Source organism: Somniosus microcephalus, chromosome 2 (assembly GCF_052327205.1).
Source record: "Somniosus microcephalus isolate GS21.2 chromosome 2, FLI_Smic_1.0, whole genome shotgun sequence".
Taxonomy (NCBI): Eukaryota; Metazoa; Chordata; class Chondrichthyes; order Squaliformes; family Somniosidae; genus Somniosus; species Somniosus microcephalus.
Genome location: NC_140988.1, coordinates 298,810,303 through 298,836,937, shown reverse-complemented (window position 1 = coordinate 298,836,937; position 26,635 = coordinate 298,810,303). Strand labels below are relative to the sequence as shown.

Genomic DNA, 26,635 nt, shown 5'->3' with positions numbered 1-26,635 from the left:
TCTCCTCCCTCTCTCTCTCTCCTCTCTCTCTCTCCTCCCCCTCTCTCTCTCCTCCCCCTCTCTCTCCTCTCTCTCTCTCTCTCTCTCTCCTCCCTCTCTCTCTCTCCTCCCTCTCTCTCTCTCCTCCCTCTCTCTCTCTCTCCTCCCTCTCTCTCTCTCTCTCTCCTCCCTCTCTCTCTCTCCTCCCTCTCTCTCTCTCCTCCCTCTCTCTCTCTCCTCCCTCTCTCTCTTTTCTCTGTCTTTAAAAGAAATATATTCTAGCAATAACAATCAATTTAAGATAAACTTACCAAAAACGAGCACTGGAATTGCATGTTGAACTCATTTAACATGTTATAATTTGGACCTGCAAAAACATAGCTTAGGACCTGCTAATTATTTTATCTGTTAGTAACTTGCTGATATCACAATGGGACATTTTATGTTACTAAGCTAATGCAGGCTCAATATTTTGCTTTTATATTTCTCTATGTTGATACTGATTTTTAAAGAGTTAGTATTGCTGAGATGATGGGACCTGTTAGGTTGCTTTGTACTATGGGCACACAGGAGGATCTATATAGAGCTAAACATGTGGGTTATTTGGTTTTCATAAAAATAAGGGTTTTCAAAAAAAGGTGTAAAACACATTGGAAAAAAATTGCCTTGTAGGAGAAAGTATACTGAAGCCTATCAGCTCTGCAACAGCATTTTCAAAGCGTTTTATTCAGAAAATTAGTCTGCCTTAACACAGTCCTTTCTAACAGTTTACAAAATTGTAATGAATTTAGTTGAGACACTAAGCGAGAACAGCCGAACTGCAGGACAGCCAGTGATGTCGTAGATGGGGCTGTTTTTTTATAGTCACTGTTTTCACAACCACACCATATCTATTGAATGTTGTTTTTTTGTTGTATCACAAAGTCTTTTGCACATTGGGTGTTAGCTTCAGCAATTGACTTGTTGGAGTTGCATCAATTGACGCCTTTGAGAGGTTTGTCCGATTTAGGCAGAGTTAACTGAATTTGTAAACCTAGAATGTTTGATTAAATCACTGGGCAGCGATGGGTCTCTCAAATATGACAACAAGCAAGTTATAAAATAGGCGGCTGATCTTATGAAGTCTATTTCTGAAGGGATTAGATTTTCAGCCACACTTGTGCAATGTTTTTTCACCCCCTCCCCCCAATTTTCTTCCCTTCCCCCCCCCCCCCTCTCCTGACAGCAGTAATTTATGCTGGAGTATGAAGGAAGATTTTCCACTACCAGTGCATGCCAGGAGCACATTTTAGGAACTTGCACCCCCAGCCCATTATTTTACATCTGTTAATTTTACTGGATAGAAATTCACCAGTTGGGGGCGGGGGGAGTACATAATTTCCTGTTCTGTATTCCTGGTGTGTACTAGCAGTGCTGAAACAAAACAATCTCTCCTACAGTTCCATGGCTATCAACTACTTTCTGGTCCCTTACCCATTGCGTTTAGACAATGAGTGCTAGCGAGCTATTCAACTGTGAGGGCATCACAGCCAGTAACTATCCTACCCTGACCTCATGTCCACACATATCCACTTTCAACAAGGATTACCGGGGAAAGATCAGGACTGTACAATCTTACTTTTTATTTTTAGACCCTTCAATAACCCCTAGGGTTTGTTGAAGCCCCTTGTGACACCCTACTGGTAAAAGTACAGGCTGGGGATCAAAACCGGGATCTCCCTGTTCAAATTGGATGCTCAATATCTTGGGTGGTGCATTCTCCTAAACCGTCAGAGAAACTGTACTTGCATTTCATTGCATATCTTTGATACGTAAACTACACCTCCGACTTAGCCATCAAACAGAATTAGGTGTGGTTTTCTTTCATAAAGATTGATTGGTTGGACTAACATAAGAAGTTTAGTTTCATGGACTTTGTACACCTTGCATCTGATCGAAAGGGTGGGTGTAGTTTTATTCATGCATGACTCATCCAGTTGATTTGTTGGTGAAAATGTGACCTGGTAATTTTTTCCTTGATAAACTGATGGACGAGTTCTGGATAAAGTTCTTTTAAAGTATGCATGCAGACTTATAGCAAACTTTAGATAACTTTTTTTTAATTGAGTTCCTTTATTAACCAAAGCCAAGTTTTCAAAAAAAATGTTCAGGAACATATGTACAATATTTAGATATGCCTTTTATGTACCATTACAGACCACTGGCAGAACCTTTGTGGACAAACTAAACAGTAGTTTCAAAGGGAATCCACACTTTAAAATAGACAGAAGTCACAGTCCAGTATTTACAGTGATGCATTATGCAGGAAAGGTAAGAGTGTTGTGTTTTTCTCTCATTTCTATGAAGAAACACCAATAGAAAACGTTAGTTGACTGCTATTATACCATTCCGCCAAAGATAAAGTACACATCAATAGTATATGTTTTTTTTTCTTTTAACTGTTATGTCATGATTCCTGATATTAGTAATCAGGAGCTTTGTGTGAGCATTTATAAAAAAAAAAAAAAATAAGAATTATCGATGGGTATTAAAATTGCCCCAACATCTATTGAATGTCATGGGTAGAGTTCAGCAATGTATCTGACCATCATCATTTGGTGAGGGTTTTGTTATTACTCTGCCTCCACAGAAATGCATCACTATAGCTCAAAATGCTTTTTTAAAGAATGTTGGCACTTTTCAAAGCAAGCATTCTACAATGTAATATAAATGAGCAAAATATGTCATACAAACTGTGTCAGGAACACCTGAGAATCTTGGTGTGTAGCAATGCCTGGGTAGTGGGTAGGGGGAAAAAGACCAGTTTTAGCTATGCAATCGACAAGCCAACGGGAAGTTTTTTTCCACTTTTTTTTCTTTGTGTGCCAGAGCCCTGTTGGCCTGCTAATGCTGTGGCAAGATGTCGCAGCGTAATTCATTTTTCTCCCCTCCCTCAGTGGCCAACGGAAGTTCAGGTCCACCCCAGATCTGTGCCGCTGGGAATTTCAAAGCCAAGGTCTTGTGCTGTTGATGCCTGTTGGCACTTTTATAATAACTAAGAACATAAGAAATAGGAGCAGGAGTAGGCCATTCGGCCCCTCGAGCCTGCTCCGCTATTCAATAAGATCATGGCTGATCTTTTACGTCATTTCCACTTTCCTGCACTATCCCCATATCCCTTGATTCCCTTAATATCCAAAAATATATCGATTTCTGTCTTGAATATATTCAACAACTGAGGCTCCACAGCCCTCTGGGGTAGAGAATTCCATAGATTCACCACCCTCTGAGTGAAGAAATTTCTCCTCATCTCGGTCCTAAATGGCCATCCCCTTATTCTGAGGCTGTGACTCCTATTTCTAGATTCCACAGCCAGGGGAAACATCCTCCCAGCATCTATCCTGTCAAGTCCTTTAATAATTTTATGTTTCAATGAGATCACCTCTCATTCTTCTAAACTCTAGGGAATATAGGCCTAGTCTACTCAATCTCTCCTCATAGGACAGTCCCCTCATCCCAGGAATCAGTCCAGTGAACCTTTGTTGCACTCCCTCTATGGCAAGTATATCTTTCCTTGGGTAAGGAGACCAAAACTTTACACAGTACACCAGGCGTGGTCTCACTAAATCACAGAAACCCCACAGTGCAGATAGAGGCCATTTTCGGGCCATCGAGCCTGCACCGACACATATCCCACCCGATCCCCGTAACCCCTACACCAACACATATCCCACCCTATCCCCGTAACCCCACGTATTTAATCCCCCCTAACACTAAGGGTCAATTTATCATAGCCAATCAACCTAACCCGCACATCTTTGGACTGTGGGAGGAAACCGGAGCGCCCGGAGAAAACCCACGCAAACACGGGGAGAATGTCTGTGTGGAGTTTGCACAGTCACCCAAGGCCGGATTCGAACCCGGGTCCCTGGCGCTGTGAGGCAACAGTGCTAACCACTATGCCACCGTGCTGCCTATATAATTGCAGTAAGACTTCTTCTGAACAGCAAGGAGTAAATGCCCAGGTATTCTGTTTTTGTGGTGTTGGTTGAGGGATAAATTTTGGGAGAGGTCCCCTGCACATCTTCGAATAGTGCTAAGGGATAGTTTATGTCTATTTGGACAGTCAGACAGAACCTTGGTTTAACATCTCATCTGAAAGGCGGCACCTCTAACAATGCAGCACTCCCTGTGTACTGCACTGAAGTGTCAGCCTAGATTTATGTGTTCAAGTCCTAGAGTTGAGCTTAAACCCATGATCATCTGATTGATGAATATGCTGCCACTGAGCCAGGCTGACGGTGAGAATGAGGGAAAGAGTGCCAGCTTGAATAGGATGGTGGGGGAAAAGAGTGTCGGATTGAATTGAGAAAAGTGAGGGAGAAGAATGTCAGGACAAGCTCTGAGAGTTGGAGAAGAGAGTGCCTCGATGAAAGAGTGGGGAGTTGCCTTGTCCTTGCCAAAGTTTATCCTTCAGCCATAACCACTAAAACAGACCATCTGGTCATTTAACTCATTACTGTTTGTGGGACATGGCTGTACACAAATTAGCTGCCACATTTCCTAACTTTACAACTGTGACTACACTTCAATAGTACTTTGTTGGCTGTGAAGCGCTTTGGGATATCCTGAAATCGCGAAAGAACAAAGTTTGTTTGTTCTTTTGTTTCTGTGAACTGGATCCAGAAAGGTTAAAGTCCTTTTGTGAACTAGCATGGTCTGGAATGGTTCTGCAAACAATGGCTATAAACCATTACCACAAGGACTGCAGCGTTGCAAGAAGGCATTCCAGTGCCAGGCAGCTAGGAATGGGCAATGAAGGCAATCTTTGACAGCATCACCCAAATCCTGAGAAGAATTTTTGCACGTATGCGCCCGTAAGTGGCTTGCGAGGCCACTTCACAACTAGGGGGCATAGTTTCAGAATAAGGGGTCGCCCAATTAAAACTGAGAGGAGGAGGAATTTCTTCTCTGAGGGTCGTGAATCTTTGGAATTCTCTACCCCAGAGAGCTGTGGAGGCTGGGTCATTGAATATATTTAAGATGCAGATAGACAGATGTTTGAAATATAGGGGAGTCGAGGGTTATGGAGAGCGGGCAGGAAAGTGGAGCTGAGGCCAAGATCAGATCGACCATGATCTTATTGAATGGTGGAGCAGGCTCGAGGGGCCGAATGACCTTGTTAGATCCGTGATTCTGAGAGTATGATGTTTTTCAATAACCACACGGATGCTGTAACTTAACAATCAACAGGTATTTACTGGAGTAGGGTAGTCTCAAGACTGGGGGTACAGAGGCATGCTCAAGGCTTATATACAGGTGTGGTCACTGCCGGTACTACAGTATACAGGAGCTGTAAAAGTAGTTCTCTCATAAAGGTACATACACTACAATTCCTCCCCTTTTAGATTAGCAGTACCCATAATATTCAAATAACAATTAACACTTTAACATGTACATTAAACAACAATAGTCCATTTATAGATTCAGTCTTTGGGGTGGCTTCCTGATCCTTTCGGGATAGCGCCTTTCCTGAGGTTCTTGTTCTTGGTGCGGAGGTGATTCTGGCCCCTTTTCGTCGGTTAGTTCATCGGTTTCCACTGCTACTGGTTCTGAGGTAGATGCTACTGGTATGTCAGGTTCATCCCCAGGTACTCGACATGGGGTTGACTCGTTCCTGTGACGCTAAGATCTGATCGACGTGGCGTCTCACAATGTTCTCCCCGACATCCACTGTGTACATTAATGGCCCCTGCCTTGTGCATATCGTTCCGGGTTGCCATTTCTTTGTTCGGTAGTCACGGGCCAAGACTGGTTGTCCTACATTGTTTATCCTCAACATTTCTTCGCACATTTGGTCTGAGCAAATCCAGACGAGATTTCAACCTTCGGTTAAAGAACATCATGGCTGGGGTCTGGTTGGTGACTGCATGTGTCACATTTCTGTAGGCTAATAGGAAATTGTCCACCTTATGGTGGAATTTCATCGTTGCACATGGCCTTTATCGCCTTTTTAAAGGTTTGTACGAACCTCTCAGCCAATCCATTTGTGGCTGGATGATATGGGGCGGATGTGTAATGCCTGACCCCATTCCTTCTCAAATTTCCGAAACTCTTCGGACACAAACTGTGGTCCATTATCAGAGCAAATCTGCTCTGGCTAGCCGTTCCTGGCAAATATGGTCCGTAGGACTGCAATCGTTTTCTCTGTAGTGGTTGAGGACATTTTTATCACCTCAGGCCATTTCGAGTGAGCATCCACTGCTATTAAGAACATTGAGTCCATGAATGGACCAGCAAAATCAATGTGCACCCATTGCCATGGAGAGGAGGGCCACTCCCATGGGTGTAGAGGGGCATGTGGTGGTGCATTTTGGACCTTCTGGCATCCTGAGCAGCTCTTGGTTAGGTCCTCGATTTGTTGATCGATCCCCGGCCACCCCACACAAGCCCTAGCAAGGCTTTTCATTTTCACCCCTCCCAGATGACCTTCATGAAGCTCATTTAGCACCCTCTCCCTTAACTTGGGTGGAATCACCACTCGGGATCCACACATCACTGTCCCCTGGCATACTGACAGCTGTTCTCTTCTGGATGAGAATGCTGGCAACAGTGAGTCACCATGTGTTGGCCATCCCCTCATCGTCAAATCATATACCCGAGATAGTGTCGGATCATTGCGGGTCTCCTTCTCTATATCCGCGTTTGTTACTGGCAATCGTTCAATTATTGACGAATAAAATATCTCGATAGGGTCCACTGCTGGTGCTTCCTCCACAGTAGGCAGTGGCAGGCGTGATAGCCCATCAGCGTTTCCGTGCTGTTTCATGCCTTTATATTCTATTTCATATTGATTCGCCCCTAGAAACAGGGACCATCTTTGTAACCGTTGTGCAGTCATCACTGGAACACCCTTCTTAGGATTAAAGATGGAGACAAGTGGTTGGTGGTCAGTCAGCAAGGTGAACTTCTGCCCATGCAGATAGTGGTTGAATTTTTTTACTCCCCATACTAGGCTGAGGGCCTCCCTGTCAATCTGGGCGTAGTTGCGCTCGGCTGAGGTTAGTGACCGAGACACAAAGGCTACTGGCCTCTCCAACCCGTCTGGGAATTTTTGCGACAGCACCGCTCCAATACCATAGGGTGATGCATCACATGCCAAACGAATTGGTAGTGCTGGGTTGAAATGGGCCAACACCTCTTTTGATGTGATCAATTCTTTACACTTCTGGAAAGCTCGTCTACGTTCGTCATTCCACTTCCATGGTACCCCTGTTTGCAGTAGGGTGTTCAGTGGGTGTAATACCATCGACAAATTTGGTAAGAACTTATGGTAGTAGTTTACCAGCCCGAGGAACGACCTCAGTTGTGACACATTTTCCGGTGCTGGAGCCTTGACTACTGCCTCAATCTTTTCAGGGGACTTATGTAACCCCTCTTCATCGATGATGTGGCCACAATACGAGATCTGCTTCTGGAAAAACTCACACTTGTGGCGATTCGCTCGTAGCCCATATTCCTTTAATCTGGTGAGCACCTTCTCCAAGTTGGCGAGGTGATCACTGTCATTTTCGCCCGTGACCAGGATGTTGTCCAAATAACACTGGGTCCCTGGAATCCCTTGCAGGACTTGATCCATCGCCCTTTGCCAAATAGCCGGAGCCGATGCTACCCCGAACACCAGCCAGTTGTATTGATAGAGATCTTTGAGTGTTGATCGTGAGGTATTGTTTCGAGGCTCCTTCTACCTCCATTTGCAAGTACGCCTGGGCTAGATCAATTTTGGTGAAGCGTTTACCTCCAGATAGCGAGGCGAAAATATCCTCAATTCGTGGAAGCAGATATTGTACCGTGTGAAGGACTGGGTTCACTGTCACCTTAAAATCCCCACAGATGCGGACCTTCTTTGGTTCCCCAGGCGTATTACTCAACGACCTCTTCACTACAGGAACGATGGGTGTAGCCCACTCGCTCCAGTCTACTTTGGACAGTACTCCTGAACGTTCCAACCCTTCCAGCTCTGCTTCGACGGCTGGTCTGATCGCATAAGGCACTGGTCTGGCCTTAAGACACTTTGGGCTTGCATTTTCCTCTATTTTAATCGTTGCTGTTATGCCTTTTAGTGTTCCGAGTCCCTCCTGGAACACTTCTTTTGTGTCAGTTAGCATTTTTGACAGTCGTCCAGGTGTGACGTCGTCATCCTTTTTGGCCTCAACCTTCAGTGCCTGTATGGAATGCCAATCTAATTGTATCTTCCGGATCCATTCACGTCCTAGCAGTGGTGGTCCTCCATCTGGCAATACATATAAGTCCATTTTAGGTATTTCCTGGCCTTTGTATATCACTTTCACTCTTATTTTTCCTTTGGGGTAGACTTTTTGCCCCGTGTACGTCTTCAAGACAATCTCTGTGTAGCTTTCAAGGGTATATGTGAAAATAGCCGCTTGTAGTCCCTTTGGTTTATGACTGTTAGGGCTGATCCTGTGTCCAATTCCGTTTTCACTTGGACTCCGTCTATCTTGAGTGTAACCCAGATAGTCTGGTGATCCTCCATTTTGATTACCTTATGTAGTTTCAGACAACCCAGCTCCTTGCTTCCGGAGTCTGTGTCACTTTTCTGTTTGTCTGAACTACTGTCCATCACCTTGTGTACCTTTTTGTACTTCTCCTGTGGAGATTTTTTGCTGTTGGTTTTCTTCCCAGACCTGCAGACTCTTGCTATGTGTCCTGCTTTTCCACACTGTCTGCACACTTGGTCCTTGAACCAACAATCCTTCTGGTCGTGTGTTGTTCTGCCGCAGCGATAACACTTCCCTGTTCCATAGGACATTTCATTGGTGCCATATTCTTGCGGTCTCGTTGTATCTCTGCAGCGCCCCTTGCGGCTGCTTCGTGTGATACTGCCATACTGAAAGCCTTGTCCAGCGTAAGATTCTTTTCTGATAGAAGCCGTTTCTGGGTTCCTTCACTTTGAAGCCCACACACAAACTTGTCCCTTAACGTACCTGCTAGTCCCACTCCAAACTGGCAGTCTTTCGATAGCTTGCGCAGTTCCGTTAAGTACTCAGCATTGCTTTCATCTTTGTGTTGGTTCCTTTTATGGAACTTAAATCGTTCTGCTATCAGCAGCGGTGTGGGGTTTAAGTGGTCCTTTAGGATTTCTACTATGCTTTCAGAAATTCTTATTCACAGGCTTCTCTGGGGTTATTAGGTTTCGCAATAACTCATAAGTTTTTGCACCCATGGAATTTAACAAAACCAGTGCTTTCCTAGCATCTGGCACTTCATTCGCCCTGCAGTACACCTCAATACATTCCACATATGTCGCCCAATCTTCGACTTCATTGTCAAACGTAGAGATACTGCCACTCTTCGGCATCCCTGGGTGTGATTTAACTGTCAAAAATGGCGTCTCCCGCGCTTTCCTTTCTTCCCGCGCTTGCCCTTCTTCTCCGCTGCGGCTTCTAAAAATGGCGTCTCCCGCACTCTTCCTTCTTCTCCGCGGCTCAATGGCGTCTCCCGTGCTCTCCCTTCTTCTCCCCGTGGACACTGTTCAGCCCTTGAGCCCTGGCTGCACTCTGCACGTTTTTTTTTCTGTGTGCCTTTCCCGTTTCCGCTGCTTGGTCCTGAACCCGGCTACTGCTTTACCCTCTCTCCGTTTTGTTTTTCCTCGACGCCGCTCGGTTTTCAACCCCCGGCTGCGCCCTGTGCGCTTCACCCTCTATCTTACCCCGTTGACGCTGCTCGGCTTTTTCTCTGCCGTCGGTCGGCTCCAGCCGCCGCTGTCCGGGAAGGGTCTGCACTGTACCTGGTACCTGTCGTCAGTCTGTTGCTGATCGTCGTGGCTGGGTAACCAAGCCCGGCTCTCCACAGCCTCCCCTGCGATGTTCACTCTGCCAGATGACTGGGCAGTTGCTCGTGGTCGACACCCGTGTTTCTGGCCTAGACTTTCTTCCACCGCCCTCCCGGAGCGAATCCTCGAAGGGAAATGCAGAGTTGCAGGTAGATTCGAATCGCCACTGTTAGATCCGTGATTCTGAGAGTATGATGTTTTTCAATAACCACACGGATGCTGTAACTTAACAGTCAACAGGTATTTACTGGAGTAGGGTAGTCTCAAGACTGGGGGTACAGAGGCATGCTCAAGGCTTATATACAGGTGTGGTCACTGCCAGTACTACAGTATACAGGAGCTGTAAAAGTAGTTCTCTCTTAAAGGTACATACACTACAGACCTATTCCTGCTCTTACTTCTTATGTTCTTAGATTGCAAGTTTTGGGTTTTAGCGCATATCAAGAATTTTCTTGACGGATCAATTGCATCCCCGGGAAAGGGCTCCACGGGTGGAGAGTTAGCCCAACTTCTGCCCAGCAAATGCCCGTGAAATTCTTACGTAAGGCCTGCTTTTACCAGCGTAAGAGTTTAAAAAAAAAAAAAAAAAAAAAAAATTTTTAATTTTTTTTTAACCCCTTTAAATTTTTGTTTCAAATATTTAATTAAATGCCATTTTAATTCATTTTAAATATGTGATGGTTTTTTAAAAATGTATTTGATGTCTAGGTGTATTTTTTGAGGTATTCCCATTCTTATAGGGATTCCATATGTACAGAATCTCCATAAGTACGAGTGGGGATTTCCTTCTGTCATTTGTTGGGCCGGCCCATGTGATCCCATGGGCGCGTGCGAACCGCCTGCGCCCGAGATATGTGGGTCTCTACCCGCGGGTACCCGGAGAGGCACAGGAGTGCGAGTCTCCGTGGATCCTGAGGCCCCAGTTACGTGGGCATTTTATTTGCGAATCGGAGGCATTTCCCTGTGGGAAGCATCCGACCCTTCCTGTTTAGGATAATGTTCCTTTGGTGCTGTCATGAGTTCAACCACTTTGAACTTTCTTTTGAGATGCCTGAGGTCATTAAATTCCTAGTCTTGACTCCAGATTGTGATTATGCTGTTAGAGCTGCTCTGTATGTATTGCTGTTTGAGTTTTTTGCTTCTGGTAGATTTTTTTCATGTTTACAATGATCATTCCACACTTCCTTCTTGCAGCAAATCTTGGATTTCAGCTAGTGCTGTTTTATCAAGTGGGAAGGGAAAAACAAATCTCACCAAAACAATTTGTTCTCCATGTCTAAACCGGAGTGCAAAGTCTCCAGATGAACTTAGTGCAAAATACACTGCACTAAATTGTAACCCAGTCGCTGGTTCTAGGTTTCAAAATCCTGCATTAGCACAGATATTGTATGTTTACACATTGCTAATCCTTAGTTCATTGAAAGCATTCGCTCATCATTTATATGGGCCCATCACACGTTAATATTTGCAGTATCCAATTCAACCCCAGTGCATGTCCTCGAGTATGTGTTTGCCTTCCCCACAAAACTTCTTGGACTTTATTTTTTACTTTGTTCTCCGGGTGTGGGTTGTACTGGCCAGGCCACATTTAAGGTGCAGTTGTTTGTACAATTTATTGGCTTGGGAGGCCACTTCACAAAACAACAACTATACTTTTTATACTGTACTTATACTTGGTATAATTGAGAGTCACATGTAGGCCAGACCCTTGCCTGAGGACATTAGTGAACCAGTTGGATTTTTTAATAACCTCCCCTCCTTTCCTAGTGCAGGCCCACATATTACCAGATTTATTGATTCAGTTTCGCAATTTGCCATGCTGGGATTTAAACTCAATACCTTGGTTGCCTGTCCAGTAACTTAATCACTGCATTACCATATGTCAATAAGGGGTGGGTTTTATGGTAGTATTTGGATATTTCCATTATTATATGATTGATCTACACCAGGTAGTATGTACTCAGTGTCTATATTTGAATCTTGAGTCCTAATATTAGTGTTAATCTTTCAAATTAATATAATTTAGGTGAGTGGTAAAGGTGTTTTGCTGTGCTTTAAAACAGGATGGTGTATATGGTGCTTCAATGTAATTGCTTTCATTTGCCCTATGAACTTGATATTTAAGTGAACTCCTGTTCCAGTTCTAAAAAGAGCAGTACTTTTCTGTGTTGGCCTGTCTGCAGGTAACCAGTAAGCTGCAATGAATATCAGCTATTTAGTTTCCCATCCTTTTGAATAAGAAATTAAAGGTGCAGACACTGGGTACAAACAATCCTGAAAAATTCAATTGGTTCTACATCCCATTGAAATTAGAGTGATGGAGTCTCATAAATTTTAAGTGCATTTTTGGCATGGTGACAGTAATTAACTTATAGGAGAGAAACTACTTGAACTTTTAAAGAAAAGGTCTTTCACATCTAGTTTTCAAGACATCTACTACCCATCGAGTAAAATCCTAAATTGGAAAGTTGACCCTTCTCAGTCAAGAATGCCTGGGACATCATGTTAGCTAGACTCACTGACAAAAGTTCAATGAGTTAAGCCATGTGTTCCAACAAGAACCAAACAGGGAACAACATTTATTTCAGTCTGGATGCCATTATCTAGACCTGGCAAAGTACACAAGTAGTTAATTGTCCACTGGTATGTTTATGGATTTCTTCTAACTGGTAAGTTTTATTTATAGCTTTGTGTGAGCTAAAAAGGAAAGTAATGTGTTTCATGGAGGAATATCCTTCCTTTTTTAAAAAAAAAAGCAATGATTGTTTTTGTCAATGTCTGTCTACAGTGGATATGTCAACATAATTCAATTAATTGTAACTCAGTGAGGAGGAACAAAAGCCTTCTTGGCTATCAAATGATTATTGGTGTTAACGTATTCTCCACATTTAGCAACCAGCTATTTTAATTAATGTTAAACAATGTTGTAACAGCAGCGAGGATTCCCCTTTCCTCACAACCTCTCCTTAATGTATAGAAGGAAAGACAGAATGACGCAGAGCGAAAGACAGAAAGAACTGCATTTATATTATCTTGACCCCCTCACTGAGGCCTGGTTCCATGGGCTACAGTTGCCTTCTGGTGCCTCACCCAAATGTGAGCCTTGATGGTGGATGCAAGCAGATTGTTTCAACTATAAGGACATTACAGCCCAATTCCACCCTTGCCTGACACTTCCGAATAGGGATCACTGTATAGTGATCAAAAGCTAACCCTGATGTTGCCAGACCAGCATCACCTACATCTGGAGAACAAAGTTTAAAAAAAAAAAAAAATTCCAATGAGCATTGTCCAGTACACCAGTGCTGCCCCGCCTAAGATCAGCTAACTCAGATCATGGTAATTTCCTCAACTGTGTGGCTGAGATGGAAACTTCTGAACAATTTCGATGACGAGAGGCAATTTATTTAATCTGTTCAAAAACTAAATAGTAGTGAATGTCACTGTAAACCTTGTACAGGATTTAATAGTGTAAACTATATGATTCCATTACATTTTTTAAATCAATTGCTTTCCCTCCAACAAACATACAATTTTAAGCCTTTTATTTTGCTTTATTATTTTTTTAAATTTGGAAAGTTTATTGTGTTTTGTATTTGGATTTATTCTGTTTATTAGTTAACATCTGGGGGGGGGTGGAGATTGTAGCTTGTGAGTAATTAACAGACTCTGAAGAAACAGTTGACCAAATGTTTTCCTTAATCTGCAATTTTTAAGGGGTGAAGGGAAATCCATTTTAGAGTCAAGTAACTTTTTAAAAAAAAAAAGTGATTGGATTTGTTTAAAGGAGAAACAGAATCTGGTTTGAGCTTTTTATGCCTAATTTTGTGTTTGTTTCTAAATTTGTAATTGTAACTGCCTACACAGGTCCAATATAATGCATCTGGGTTTCTGGAGAAAAACAGAGACACAATCCCAGCAAGTATTCGAGGGCTGTTCATTAATAGCATAACTCCACTGCTAAGTGTACTTTTTGCAGGTAAATATCATGACCAGCATTTTACACAAACCTGTGTAGGTAAATGCAGTGGCCAGCATTGCCTCAGTAAAGTAGTTTTAAAGTTGTGTCTATATGTACTGGATGTTTGAAGCTTGCAGCAATAAGAATTAGATTTGATAGATCTATATCTATGTTCTGATGAATGCAAACCAACAACCTGCGTTCTTATGACGCCTTTAATGTATAAAAACATCCCAAGGCACCTCACTGAAAGTAGTCAGACGGAAATGGATACGGAGCCAAAGAAGGAGATATTGGGAGATGTGACTAAAAGCTTGAAGGCCTCGATGGCTGAATGCACGGTCGCCATTGGTGGAGAAATTGGAGGGGGATGTACAAGAGGCCATAGTTGGAGCTTTACAGAGTTCTCAGAGGGCTGTAGGGCTGCAGGCGGTTAGATATGGAGGGGTACAATTTCAAAATTTGTGGGTGACACCAAATTGGGAGGTTTAGTTAATACAAAGGAAGGATGGGACAAAATACAGGAAGACATTAATAAACTTGCAGAATGGGTGTGTAATTGGCAGATGAATTTCAATATAGATAAGTGTGAGGTGATGCCTTTTGGTAGGAAGAATGAGGAGGCCACATTCTGCTTGGATAATAAGAGTCTAAATGGGGTAGAGGAGCAAAGGGATCTTAGGGGTACAGATACACAAATCACTGAAAGTAGCGACGCAGTTTAATAAGGCCATTTAAAAAAAAAAAAAAAAGCAAACCAAGCACAGGGGTTCATTTCTAGAGGAATTTGAAAAGTAGAGAAGTTACATTAAACTTGTATCGAACCTTGGTTAGACCACATTTGGAGTACTGTGCGCAGCTCTGGTCTCCATATAAAAATGATACTTATCAAGAAAGGCTCAACAGGCTGGGGCTCTTGGCTGAGGGGGCGGCGACCTGATAGAGATCTCTAAGATAATGAAAGGGTTTGATAAGGAAGACATAGAGAAAAAATGTTCCACTTGTGGGGACGTCCAGAACTAGAGGTCATAAATATAAGATAGTCACTAATAAATCCAATAGGGAATTCAGGAGAAACTTCTTTACCCATAGAGTGGCAAGAATATGGAACGTGCTACCACAAGGAGTAGTAGATGCATTTAAGGGGAAGCTAGATAAGCATGCAAGGGAGAAAGGAATAGAAGTATATGCTGATAGATGAAATAGGTTGGTAGGAGGCTCATGTGGAGCATAAGCACTGGCATAGATCAGTTGGGCCGAATGGCCTGTTTCTGTGCTGTACATTCTGTGTAAATTTGAGGCATTAGTGGAACAAGAGCCAATGTAGGTCAGCAAGCACATGACAGGATATGGGCAGCAGAGTTTTGAATCAGCTGAAATTTATATGGGGTAGAGTGGAAGGCCTGCCAGGAGAGCGTTGGAATAGTTGAATCTGGAAACCACTGCGGCTAGGAAATCTTACCCTGCACAAGAATGTGGTAAATCGAAGCATATTTATGTAAGCAGTGATACAATGCCGAGCACTTGGGCTCACCTGTGTGCAGCTCGGTAGAATGGGGCATGGAGGCTTGATTTTCCCCAATCTGCTGAGCCGCCACTTGGGAAATGCAATGTGTGGGCACATCTTCGTGTTGAGCTTCAGAATTGTCGTGATGGGAGATTTCAAAGTGTGACATCCACCTGTCTTCAGTCATAGGAGAGGCATGGCCTGATGGATCAGGAATATGAGGGGGAAGGGCAAATCAGAAAATTCATTATCCTGGAAAAAAATTGAATAAACTACATTTCTGTGCAGGAGTGTATATATTTCTAATGGATTAAAAATTCTTCCAGTTTATTTGATGACACTGACATATTAATTTTTAATTGCAGCTACAGTCTCAAGAACAGGAACCTTAATGGCTCAACAAAGACCAAGAGTAAGTTATTCGAAGATTTTTATGGAATGGCAATGCAGTTAGTAATTTTACAGCAAACTATGTACATTATGAATCAAGAGTAAAATCTGATCTTTTTAGTTTTATTTTATTACTTTGGAGTTCTTTTCAAACTGAGATTCATTTTGAAAATATGAAGTAATTCTAATAAAACCCATGGGACCCGATGACATCTGTGCCCCAAATTCCTGAACTGTTCTCCCAGTGGGCAAAGTTCTATGCCAGGAGCGTTCATTTGCAACATGTACAACTTGAAAGTAATTTATGCAGAATAGTGTAGATTAATTTAAAGCCACCTAATCTTCAGTTCCAAGGCAAGTGGGTTACGCTAATAAAAACAGAAAATGCTGGAAATACTCAGCAGGTCAGGCAGCATCTGTAGAGGGAGAAACAGAGTTAACGTTTCAGGTCGAGGACCCTTCGTCAGACCTGCAAGTGGATTATGCTGCCTGAAGTAGGTGGTTTGTTTATACTTCTAACTGTAGTGCTGTTTCTCTTAAAGCTGAGATCTGCAGTAATTAAGTGACAAAATGTTGCTATGTCTTTGTCTTAGCAGTGTCTAGAAATCAATCTTTTTTTCTTACAATAGATTTTTAATACATTGATTTCTCCATAACAGTGTCAGGGTATCTATTTTGGAATTGTCTCCAAACAGCTGGATTATCTCAGCATTCATTTAGTCTCTTCTCTTCTCTCTTAGGCAGTCCCTCGGAACCGAGGATGACTTGCTTCCACATTAAAAATGAGTTCTCGGGTGACTGATGAGTCCAATGCGGGACCTACAGTCTCTGTCACTGGTGGGCAGACGGCGGTTGAAGGGGCGGATGGGTGGGTTGACGTGCGCTCCTTGCGCTGTTTGCGCTTGGCTTCCACTTGCTCCCGGCGAAGAGACTCGAGGTATTCAGTGCCATCCCGGATGCTTCTCCTCCACTTTGTGAGGTATTGGGCCAGGGATTCCCAAGTGTCAGTGGGGATGTTGCACTTTTTCAAGGAGGCTTTGAGGGTGTCCTTGAAGCGTTTCCTCTGCCCACCTGGGGCTCTCTTGCCGTGTCGGAGCTCCGAGCAGAGCGCTTGTTTTGGGATTCTCATATCGGGCATGTGGACGATGTGACCCGTCCATCGGAGCTGATCGAGCGTGGTCAAAGCTTCGATGCTGGGGATGTTGGCCTGAGCGAGAACACTGACGTTGGTGCGCCTATCCTGCCAATGGATTTGCAGGATCTTGTGGAGGCAGCATTGGTGGTACCTCTCCAGTGCTTTGAGGTGCCTGCTGTACATGGTCCATGTCTCTGAGGCATACAACAGGGCAGGTATCACTGCTGCTCTGTAGACCATGAGCTTAGTGCCGGGTTTGAGGTCCTGGTCTTCAAACACTCTCTTCCTCAGACGACCGAAGGCTGCACTGGCACACTGAAGGTGGTGTTGGACTTCGTCATCGACGTCTGCCCTTGTTGACAGTAGGCTTCCGAGGTATGGAAAGTGGTCCACGTTATCCAAGGCCTTGTCATGGATTTTGATAATCGGGGGCAGTACTGTGTGGCGGGGGCAGGTTGGTAGAGGACCTTTGTCTTACGGATGTTTAGTGTAAGGCCTATGCTCTCGTATGCTTCGGTGAAGGTGTTGACGATGGTTTGGAGTTTGACATCCAAGTGAGCGCAGACGCAAGCGTCGTCTGCTTACTGTAATTCGACGACAGAGGATGGGACGACCTTGGATCTGGACTGGAGGCAACGGCGGTTGAACAGTTTCCCGTTTGTTCTGTAGTGTAGCACAAATCACAACCATTCCAACCATATTTGTAACTTTAAAAGTATTTAGTCCCAAATTGAATTGTAGCGTTCCAATTTGTTTTTGTCTGTTTTGGATGTGTGCCATGTGGAAAGGAGGAGGAAAAACTAGTTGTATAGGTTTGGAGATGCAATTAAGGACAGTGCTGATAGCAGCTCTCTACTTGTGTTACATGCATTACTGCAGTATTAAAACTGGAACAAAAGGAATCACAAGAACAAAACATGGAGGCAATAAGGGCACATAGAAAGTAATATGGAAAAAGTCATAAAAGTCTGATCAATAATGAGACCTAAAGCCAATCTGTGATGGAAAGTGTGAAAAATACAACAGCTTGCATTTATATAGCGTCTTTCACGACCTCAAGACGTCCCAAAGCGCTTTACAGCCAATGAAGTATTGTTGAAGCGTAGTCACTGTTGTAATGTAGGAATATTTATACAGTACTTTTAATGTATAAAACTTCCTAAGGCCCTTTAGAGGGGGAGAAGGAAAAAATAGATAAATAGAGAAAGGAGTAAACAAGAAACCATAGTGCTAGATTTGGGAGTGACAAAGTTTGGTTGGAAATATGTGCCCTAAGGCGGCGAGACATGTGGAGAGGTGCAGAGGTTTAGGAAGGGAATTCCAGAGATTAAGGCTGTCGGGCGAAGGCTCTGCTGCCAATGTTAGGGTGAGGAATGGGATGAAGGCACTAAAGGCCAGACTTGTGACCAAAGAGTGCAGGAGGGTAAGGATGAAGGAGATTACAGAGTTAGGCTGGGGGTACGACCATGGATGGATTTGAAAATGAGGATTTTAAATTCCGTGCTTTGGGGAACATGGCGCCAGTGAGGAAAGGAGTAATGGATGAGCAGGACTTCAGGCAAGACATGATAGGATACAGGCAGGTGAGTTTTGAACAAGTTGGAGTTTGCAAAGGCAAGGAAGGAAGAAAGAAGAACATTGGAAAAATTGAATCTAGAGGTTACAAAATCCTGGATAAGTGTTGCAGTGGCAGTACGGGTGAGGTAGAAGACAAAGCGGGGTGATGTCACAGAAGTGAAAGTAAATGGTCTCCTGAATGGATAGGATGTGGGCTTTGAAGCTCAGTATGTGGGTCAGACAGGATGCCAAGGTTTTAAACAATCTCCTTCATCCTGAGCTGGGGGGTGGGAGAGAGGGGGTGGTGATGGTGGCAAGGGGGCAGAGTTTATGGTGGGGGTCAGAAACAATGGCGTAAGTCTTCCTGATGCTTGGTTGGAGGAAATTTTAATTTGTCCAGACTTTATCTCAGACAGGCAGACTGAAAGCACAGAGGTGGTTGTGGGTCAGAGCTAGGTGTCATTAGCATATGTCACTGAGGATCAGCATATAGGGGAAGAGGAGCCCAAGGATAGATCCTGGGGTACTCTAGAAGTGATTGTACAAGGGCACAAAGCAAAACATTGCTGGAGATATGCTGGTTGCGTTTGGACAGGTAGGAGTAGAACCACGTGAGGGCAGTCCCACAGACTGGAAAGGAGATTAAGGAGGATGGTCTGGTTGACCATGTCAAATTCTGTGGCAGGGTCAAGAAGGGATAATGCACCATGGTTATGGTCACCATCGCAGAGGATCTAATGCATGAATTTGGCCTGGGCAGCCTTGGTGCTGTGAGCAAGGTGGAATCTGGACTGAAAGGGTTCAAACAGTTAGTTTTAGAAGAGATGAGCACAGAGTTTGATGGCAATTACATTTTCAAGGACCTTGGGGTGGTTAAAGATGGGGCATTAGTTGGAGGAAAAAGGACAAAGCCGGTGTAGGCTTTTTGAGGAGACGATGATGATGGCAGTTCTGAATGAGAGAGGAACAGTGCCTGAGCAGAGCCATTCCCAATGTTTGCAAATGTGGAGGCCAGAAGGGGTAGTTTAGTGGTCAGGAGTTAAGAGGGGAGGGGCTTGAGATAGCGGGGTGAGATTGGAGAGGGCCGGGTAAGATGGGGAAGAATTGCAGAGTGTGGGGGGAGGGGTTGGAAGTAAGATGCGTTGGCAACTCTGAGGACACCAAGAGCAATAGGGAAAAAGAAAGTGGAGGTAGCGGTAGAGGCAAGAATGATCGCGATCTTGGCAACAAAGAAATCCATCAACTCTTTGCACTCTGTATTGGTGGTGAGGTTGGGGAGAGGGGAAAATTCTTTGCAGGAAAAATCGAGAGAATGAGAAATGGTAATGATAAAAGGCTAACCGGAAGACTGTGAAACCAAAAGCTACACTTGCACTACTGAGATGCGATAACCGTAAGACTGAAAGAAAAAGTCGGGGTGGTTATTTGAGAGGACGCTGCTAAGTTGCTACAGGAAGTAGAGAAATTATTTAAGCGCTGATAAGCAGCTAAGTGTAAGAAAAGGGCAGATATTTCAAAATACAGCTGGTTAAAAAAATAAAGCACTGAATGTAATATTTTGAGTTCAGTTAGATATATTTTTTAAATCCACATATACAATGTTTTCTCTTTGTTTCAGTCATTTCCCAGAACACTTCTACTATTTGCTTCAGTGTTGCATATTTGTGAAAATAAATATGCAAGTAAAATTTAATACGCAAGGTCACAATTCCTTCACAAGGATATAAAAAAACCAGCTCATAAGAGTTCCTGCTTAATATTTAGAGATATTTTAAGAGCTTTGGTATCTCTCAGTTTAATTTGTAATTTTAACATTTGTCAATGATCTTGGGATGTGGGAAACACGAGCAAGATAATGTATAAGTCAACCACATAGTGTGGGACTGAAGTCACACGTATGCCAGACCAGGTAGGAGTGGCCCGTTCCCTTCCAGAGGACAGTAGTAAACCAGTTGTGTTTGTATAGCCGGCAACTTTCAGGGTCATTTTCTCAATATCATGACTCGCCATGGTGGAATTTGAACTCGTGACCTCTGGGTTACTAATCCAGTACCATAACAATTAGGATTGCCAACTCTGGAGATTTCATCGCATGACGTGTCGCCTCCAGCAACCCGCCTCCACATTTCCACCATTGCCCGCCCAACACATCCATCCTCACCAATTGGAGATGTGCAATTCCTACGCCAATTGGAAAGTGAACGACTATTATTATTTGATTGAATGATGAGCAGTATTTTTGCATCTCTAATATTTTTATAACTAATGAACGAAAGTGTTCAAAGAAAATGGCGGGGGGAGGAAAACACCATTATTTTAATTCCCCTATAATTTTTCTCCCAAGTTGCTCACAGTAGTCTCCTGGAGATTAATCTTTAATTCCTGGAAACACCAGGGCCTAGAAATTGAGTTTGCGCTGCGCCAGGGCTTTAGCACCGGCGCTAAGTCCCTTTGCGCGCGCCAAAAATTCAGTAGCGCCGCGCCCAAATGGCTGCCGGCGCTACTGAAGGGTTTTAGCGCCTGAAAACTGGCGCAACGCGCCGCATTGTGGTGCTATTCCGGCGCTGCGGCGCCCGCTGCGGTGCGGCAGGCTCGGGAAGTGCAGGCCTCCTCCTTCCGTTAAGGAGGAGCTGCCTGCACCCGGCCGCGGCCCGCGCAAATCTCTTCAAAAATGAGCCCGGCACCTCGGACAAGTGCCGGGCTTGCATCTGTTCCGGGGGGGCGGGGGGGGGAAAGAAGTCCGGGGAGGGAGCTGCGGGCAGGCGGCCGGCGGGAAAGCGGCCGGCCGCCGCGCCTCCTTAAAGCGCCGGCGCAGACTCCGGCAACACTCGTTTGCCGGAGTCTTAGTTGCGGCTGCCACTGGCGAGGCGGCCGCAACTGAATTTCGGCTTGGGGCCGGGTTACCACGGCAACCGGGACGCTGCGCACACCGATGACGTCATCGGTGCCGGCGCAGCGCTACCGGTCTACCGCCGCGGAAGGGCCCCAGGCAATTTAGGAACCGGCGCCAATTGCAGCGCTAGGCCCTCTAGCGCCGCAAAATCGGTGCTAAGGGCACTGAATTTCTAGGCCCAGGACAATCCCGGAAAGTTGGTAACCCAAAATACCGTACCTATATGTAGTACTATGCATTAATTGTGTAGAATAACTATTACCTTTGGTTGATATTCTCTAATTTATTTAACCTGCTGGAGTAAAATAAAGTGATACTTTCCACTTCAATGCCCCTGGTACACACTGGGAAATGGCACACCCCAGCCTGTGATTTTCTATCCATTAATAGTACAGGACAGAAAATCTTGGGCTGAAAATGTGGAATTCACAATTTGTGCTGTCTGGTGTATTGGCGAATCCAAGCAGAAAATCTTCCCTTTTAATGTGTTCCAGCAATGTAAAAGTGAAGCCAAGCTAACATTTTCTGCATTACTCTAATTTCTGGTAACTGCTCACAAATAATATTCAATCTAGGAAATACCCTTGCTGTTGCTTTCCCTGTTTGGATCAATAAATATCGTTATAGTAGTAATTGTGCTGCACTGAAACAACAAATTCAAAATTTTCGGAAGTTCTGATTTGGGCCTATATGTTTTTTTATGCAGCGAGTGGTTAGGATTTGGAATGCACTGCCCGAAAGAGTGGTAGAGGCAGATTCAATCGTGGCTTTCAAAAGGGAGTTGGATAAGTAGCTGAAGCAAAAAAAAATTGCAGGGCTACGGGGAAAGGGCAGGGGAGTGAGACTAGCTGAATTGCTCTTGCAGAGAGCCGGCACAGGCTCGATGGGCCGAATGACCTCCTTTTGTGCTGTAATCATTCTATGATTCTATGCTTGCTTTGTTTTTCTATTTGGCACAGAGAACAGAAGACAACTTTAACAGCACCAGGAAGCAGTCTGTTGGAGCACAGTTTAGAGTATGTATCAATGTTTAATTCTATTTACTGTATTGGCTACCAAGGTTACCAAAAGTAAGTTTTATAATTTTTTAAACCCTTAATCATTGAGAGGAAGCAGATCAGGATACTGATCTTATTGCACATTGGTCCACAGGAAACGTCAAGCTAAGCTTGTAGAGTGTTTTTCTTCTCTTTTTGGTACAAACTTCTTTTGATCAGCATACATCATTCTAAGCCTGTAAAAATCCCAGAATATTGATTACATTGACCTAAAAGGTAATTGCAGTTGCCAATTAGCATAGGTAAAATGGTCAATGTCAATGTTGTACACATTGCAACCCAAGTTAGTTGAAGGTGCTACTTACACAATGGACTTTTGCAGTAATTAAAAGATAAGCCTTGTTTGTCGGTCGTCTTGAAGTGAGACTTTCCATTGAGCATGGGAAAGTCACTGCCTCAGTGAAGTCTCCATCACATTTCAGTGAAATGTGCAATGCAGAGTGTGGTTGACCAATAATGTGGCTAGTCACTAATTGTGGTCTCTCAATCAAACTGGTTCATTTTGAAGAGGCCACAGTTTTGAGGTATCTTTTTAAATACTCAAAACAACTTATAATGTGGCCACTTTACTATAATTTAGTTACAGAACAGACCATCTATGACTCTGAGAACTCCAGCAAGGTCAGGCACTTGGCTCGCCGGCAGCTCACAACTCCTGCTTCACCAAGGTTATGGCAGTGAAAGTGAATAGTGGGTTTTCAGGCCCATTTTCTTCGTTCGGGGTGTGTGTGCGCATGCACCTCTATGGCCGAAATTTTCGTGGGTTTGGAGCATGGGGGCAGTTAAAGTGTTAAAAATGGGATTCCCGCCTTCAACCCACCCACTTTCGGTTTTACTGGAGACAGGATGGAGAGCGAGTGACCAACCTGCTCCCAGAGGGCGGTACCTCAATTTAAATATTGTAATGAGGCTGGAAGCCTCTTTCCTCCCCTCCATTTTGTGATGGGGGGACGGGTTTCACATAACTCGTGAAACCCGGCAGTTAAACAGACGGGAACTGCTGCATCCAGGAGGTAAGTGGCTTTATACCTACCTCCTGGATCCAGGGTCCCGACCATACCCACCCCCGCGAGGCCTCTGATCACCTTCCCAGGCCTCCCTGCCACCCACCCCAAAAAACGATGGCTATGAGGCCGGCCACAGTCCCCTCTCTTCCCCTCCCCCACCCCCCAACGGATCACTGGCTGATGCGCTCTCTCTCACCCCCTCCCGACCCTTGCCAATCCTCCTCCCGCGATCCCTTCCCCATACCGGCCCCTCGCTTCAGAGGCCTACCCGCTTGCAGCCAGCCATTAAAGTCGGCAGGGCCTGCGGGCAACCCGGCCTCCCAGGTTTCCCACCGGCCTTGGAGGCCCCCCCACCCCAACCTGCCTACCTGGGGAAAATTCCGACCTATTTGTCTCTCTTTTTTTCTTTGTGTATGCATCACATTTATTAATACAAAGTGATAATTTGCTATCTATGGGGAAACGTATTTGCAGACATTATTAGTTATTGCTGATCGGTATGAAATTAAAATTTTGTAGATATTCTATTTAAACTGTTACAATTGATGAATCTTCAATTTTTAAAATTTTAAATCATAGCCTAGAAGTTCTTCAATCCCATTTTGCATACATATAGCTGGTAATTAAAGTGGGACTCAAAGGCCAAATAAAAGCACTGTGAAAGGATGCCAATCCAAGTCTGTGTTTGAAATAACATTAACTTTTAAAACCACTGGCAGGCTGCTTCTTGTTTGTTGCTTACATGTAAAAGATGCTACAAAAGTGCAAGTTGTTGTTTGTTTTCACTTTGAACCTATTTTAAAAGTTGACACATGAAAGTTACTGAACAGTTGTTAAATGCCCCAAAATGGAGTTACAGCAATGCAGTTCAAGCAATCTTCAACCAAGAAATCAAATACAGGTTATGATAAACTTACACCAGATTGAATGTGACACCCGGATTAGACGTTCCACATAGTGGGGGGATGGAGTTCTCTCCCCTCCTTCCTTCTCCCTCCCTCTCTCTCTCTCTCACAGTACTATATTTATAACTTAAAAGAAGAATCAACTAGGATACCACCTGCAGTGATATAATCCATAACACTACATGATAATGCAGTACTAAAGATTTTCCTGATGTTTACGTAGCTTTATTACCATCAGTGTAGTCTGATTAAAAATTACAGAAAAAAAACCATTCCTGATTTCCATGGCTTTATCACTGTAATAATAGTGATTTTTGAGAAAGTTAGTAGTTAAGTGCTAGTCGTGAAAGAACGACAAGCAGTTGAAGGCAAGAAAAACAATTTTTAAAACTATTATGGAAAACCAGCAGCAAGATGATAAGCAGGCACGTTTATGGACAGCTGGATGAAATGGCTGTTGATTCTCACCTGTGCACGCACAGCAGTTATATGATGACTGGATTAATTTGGTCATATGTGCAAGAAATAGCTGTGCAGCAATGTCACGCATGAGCAAAATGACTAACATTGGTGCATGTGCACTAATGTCCGTATTCACTGTTCTTGGCACATGAGCTGGGAACCAGTAAAACTAGTTGGATTGGGGAGATAACAATCTCCATGGCCTGCTGGCAGTGTAAGGGCCAACTTTAAATTTGTTGAATATTTTCATATCATTCAAGAGTATTGAGCAGTTTTACTTTACCAGGTCTAATAGCACTTTGAAGGTAGAAAATACTGTCATCTCTCACTGCTGAATGGAGGTGAGAAAGAAGATGGTACAGTTAGTAATATGGGGTGATCCTGCTGAACTTGTACTTCATCATAGTTTGGATTTTAGATTGGGTTCAAGTTCTATTAACTAAGATTTTCCTTTGTAGCAAATACTCAGTAACTACTTAGATTTTCTTTCCTTTTAATAAAGTTGAGAGTTCTGCCTGCTTCATGGTACTGTGTAGCATAGCAAGGTATGTTTTGAGTAGAAAACCAAGTAGGATGTTTAAACCCAACATTTTCTTGAAATGCAAAACTGGCATGAACATTTTGTCCGTCTTTATTTTCAAGCATTCTTTAGCAGTGCTGATGGAGAAGATGTTTACAGCAAACCCACATTTCATTCGTTGTATCAAACCAAACATTAATAAATTGCCTGATCAGCTGGACAGCAAAATTTTCATGGATCAGGTGAGTCTTTCAACCTTGCATGTAAGCCATTCATAGCTATAAATGGAAAGTTAAGATCAGGTTACTCATTGTGGTGGTGATGCGTAGCTGGGATAGGTTGTACCAGAACTGATTGATTACTCCAAACTGATACTGGTACCATGAAAATCTACTCTACAAATCTTAAATGGTTAAGATTTTGCTTTAGATAGTTGTGTTGATTTAAGGCAATATAATTTGAAATGTTCATCTAATTTAAATGCTTTAGGAATGCATTTAATTCAGAAATTATTAGGTTCACTGGAATACTGCAAACAGAATTCTGGGCTTTAATTTTTTTTTCAATCTAATGATCAAGCAAAGATCTACCATTTTTTTTTCTAATGATGAAAGATGACATTGAAGACAAATCTCTGGTTTGCTGCCCCCTAAGTGACAATGTTGGTGCTGCTGGGCCACCATAACCCATGTGCCACTGACGACATTATAAAGTGGCAGTGTTGATGTTGCTACCTGCAGTTGACTTGTATTGCTGGCAAAGGTCCACTCTTAGCAGCAGTGAAGCTCAGCTGTTGAGTCATCAGAATACTGGCAGCGCCTCGATTTTAAAATTCTCATCCTTGCTTTCAAATGCCTCCATGGCCTCGCCCCTCATTATTTCTGTAACCTCCTCCAGCCTAAAGCCCTCCTAGATTTCTGCGCTCCTCCAATTCTGGCTTCTTATGCATCCCCGATTTTAATCGCTCCACCATTGGTGGCCTTGCCCTCAGTTGCCTGGGCCCTATGCTCTGGAATTCCTTCCTTAAACCTCTCTACCTCTCTCTCCTCCGCTTTGACCAAGCTTTTGGTCATCTGTCCTAATATCTCTTTTTATGTAGCTTGGTGTTAAATTTTGTTCAATAACACTCCTGTGAAGTGCCTTGGGATGTTTTACTACGTTAAAGGTGCTATATAAATGCAAGTTGTGAGTAAAACTGTCAGCTGCCACTAATGTTAAATATTGCTATGCTGGGAGGGGGCTTTACACGGTTTGGGGGGGGGGGGGGGCGGTAAATTCAGTAAAACCTGGATTGTGTACCAGAACAGAACAAAGTTAACCGTCTTGCACTTAAACTGATTGAACACAGCCAAAATGCAGTTTTTGTTAGCTTAAGGGACATGGAACAAAGATGGGTAAATGTAGTTGAGGTACAGATCAGCCATTTTCT

The 26,635-nt window shown here is 43.7% G+C and overlaps 1 protein-coding gene across 3 annotated transcripts in view; it reads left to right on the top strand.

The window, feature by feature from the left end:
- The window catches only part of unm_sa41569 (un-named sa41569), a 240,318-nt gene that overhangs the window by 176,784 nt on the left and 36,899 nt on the right, over positions 1-26,635 (top strand). For all 3 annotated transcript variants that reach the window (XM_085973470.1, XM_085973465.1, XM_085973479.1), the window contains exons 14-18: positions 2,176-2,289; positions 13,679-13,790; positions 15,645-15,691; positions 22,214-22,270; positions 25,329-25,448. In XM_085973470.1, the coding sequence (XP_085829596.1) occupies positions 2,176-2,289; positions 13,679-13,790; positions 15,645-15,691; positions 22,214-22,270; positions 25,329-25,448 (450 nt within the window). The remainder of the gene's footprint in view (positions 1-2,175; positions 2,290-13,678; positions 13,791-15,644; positions 15,692-22,213; positions 22,271-25,328; positions 25,449-26,635) is intronic.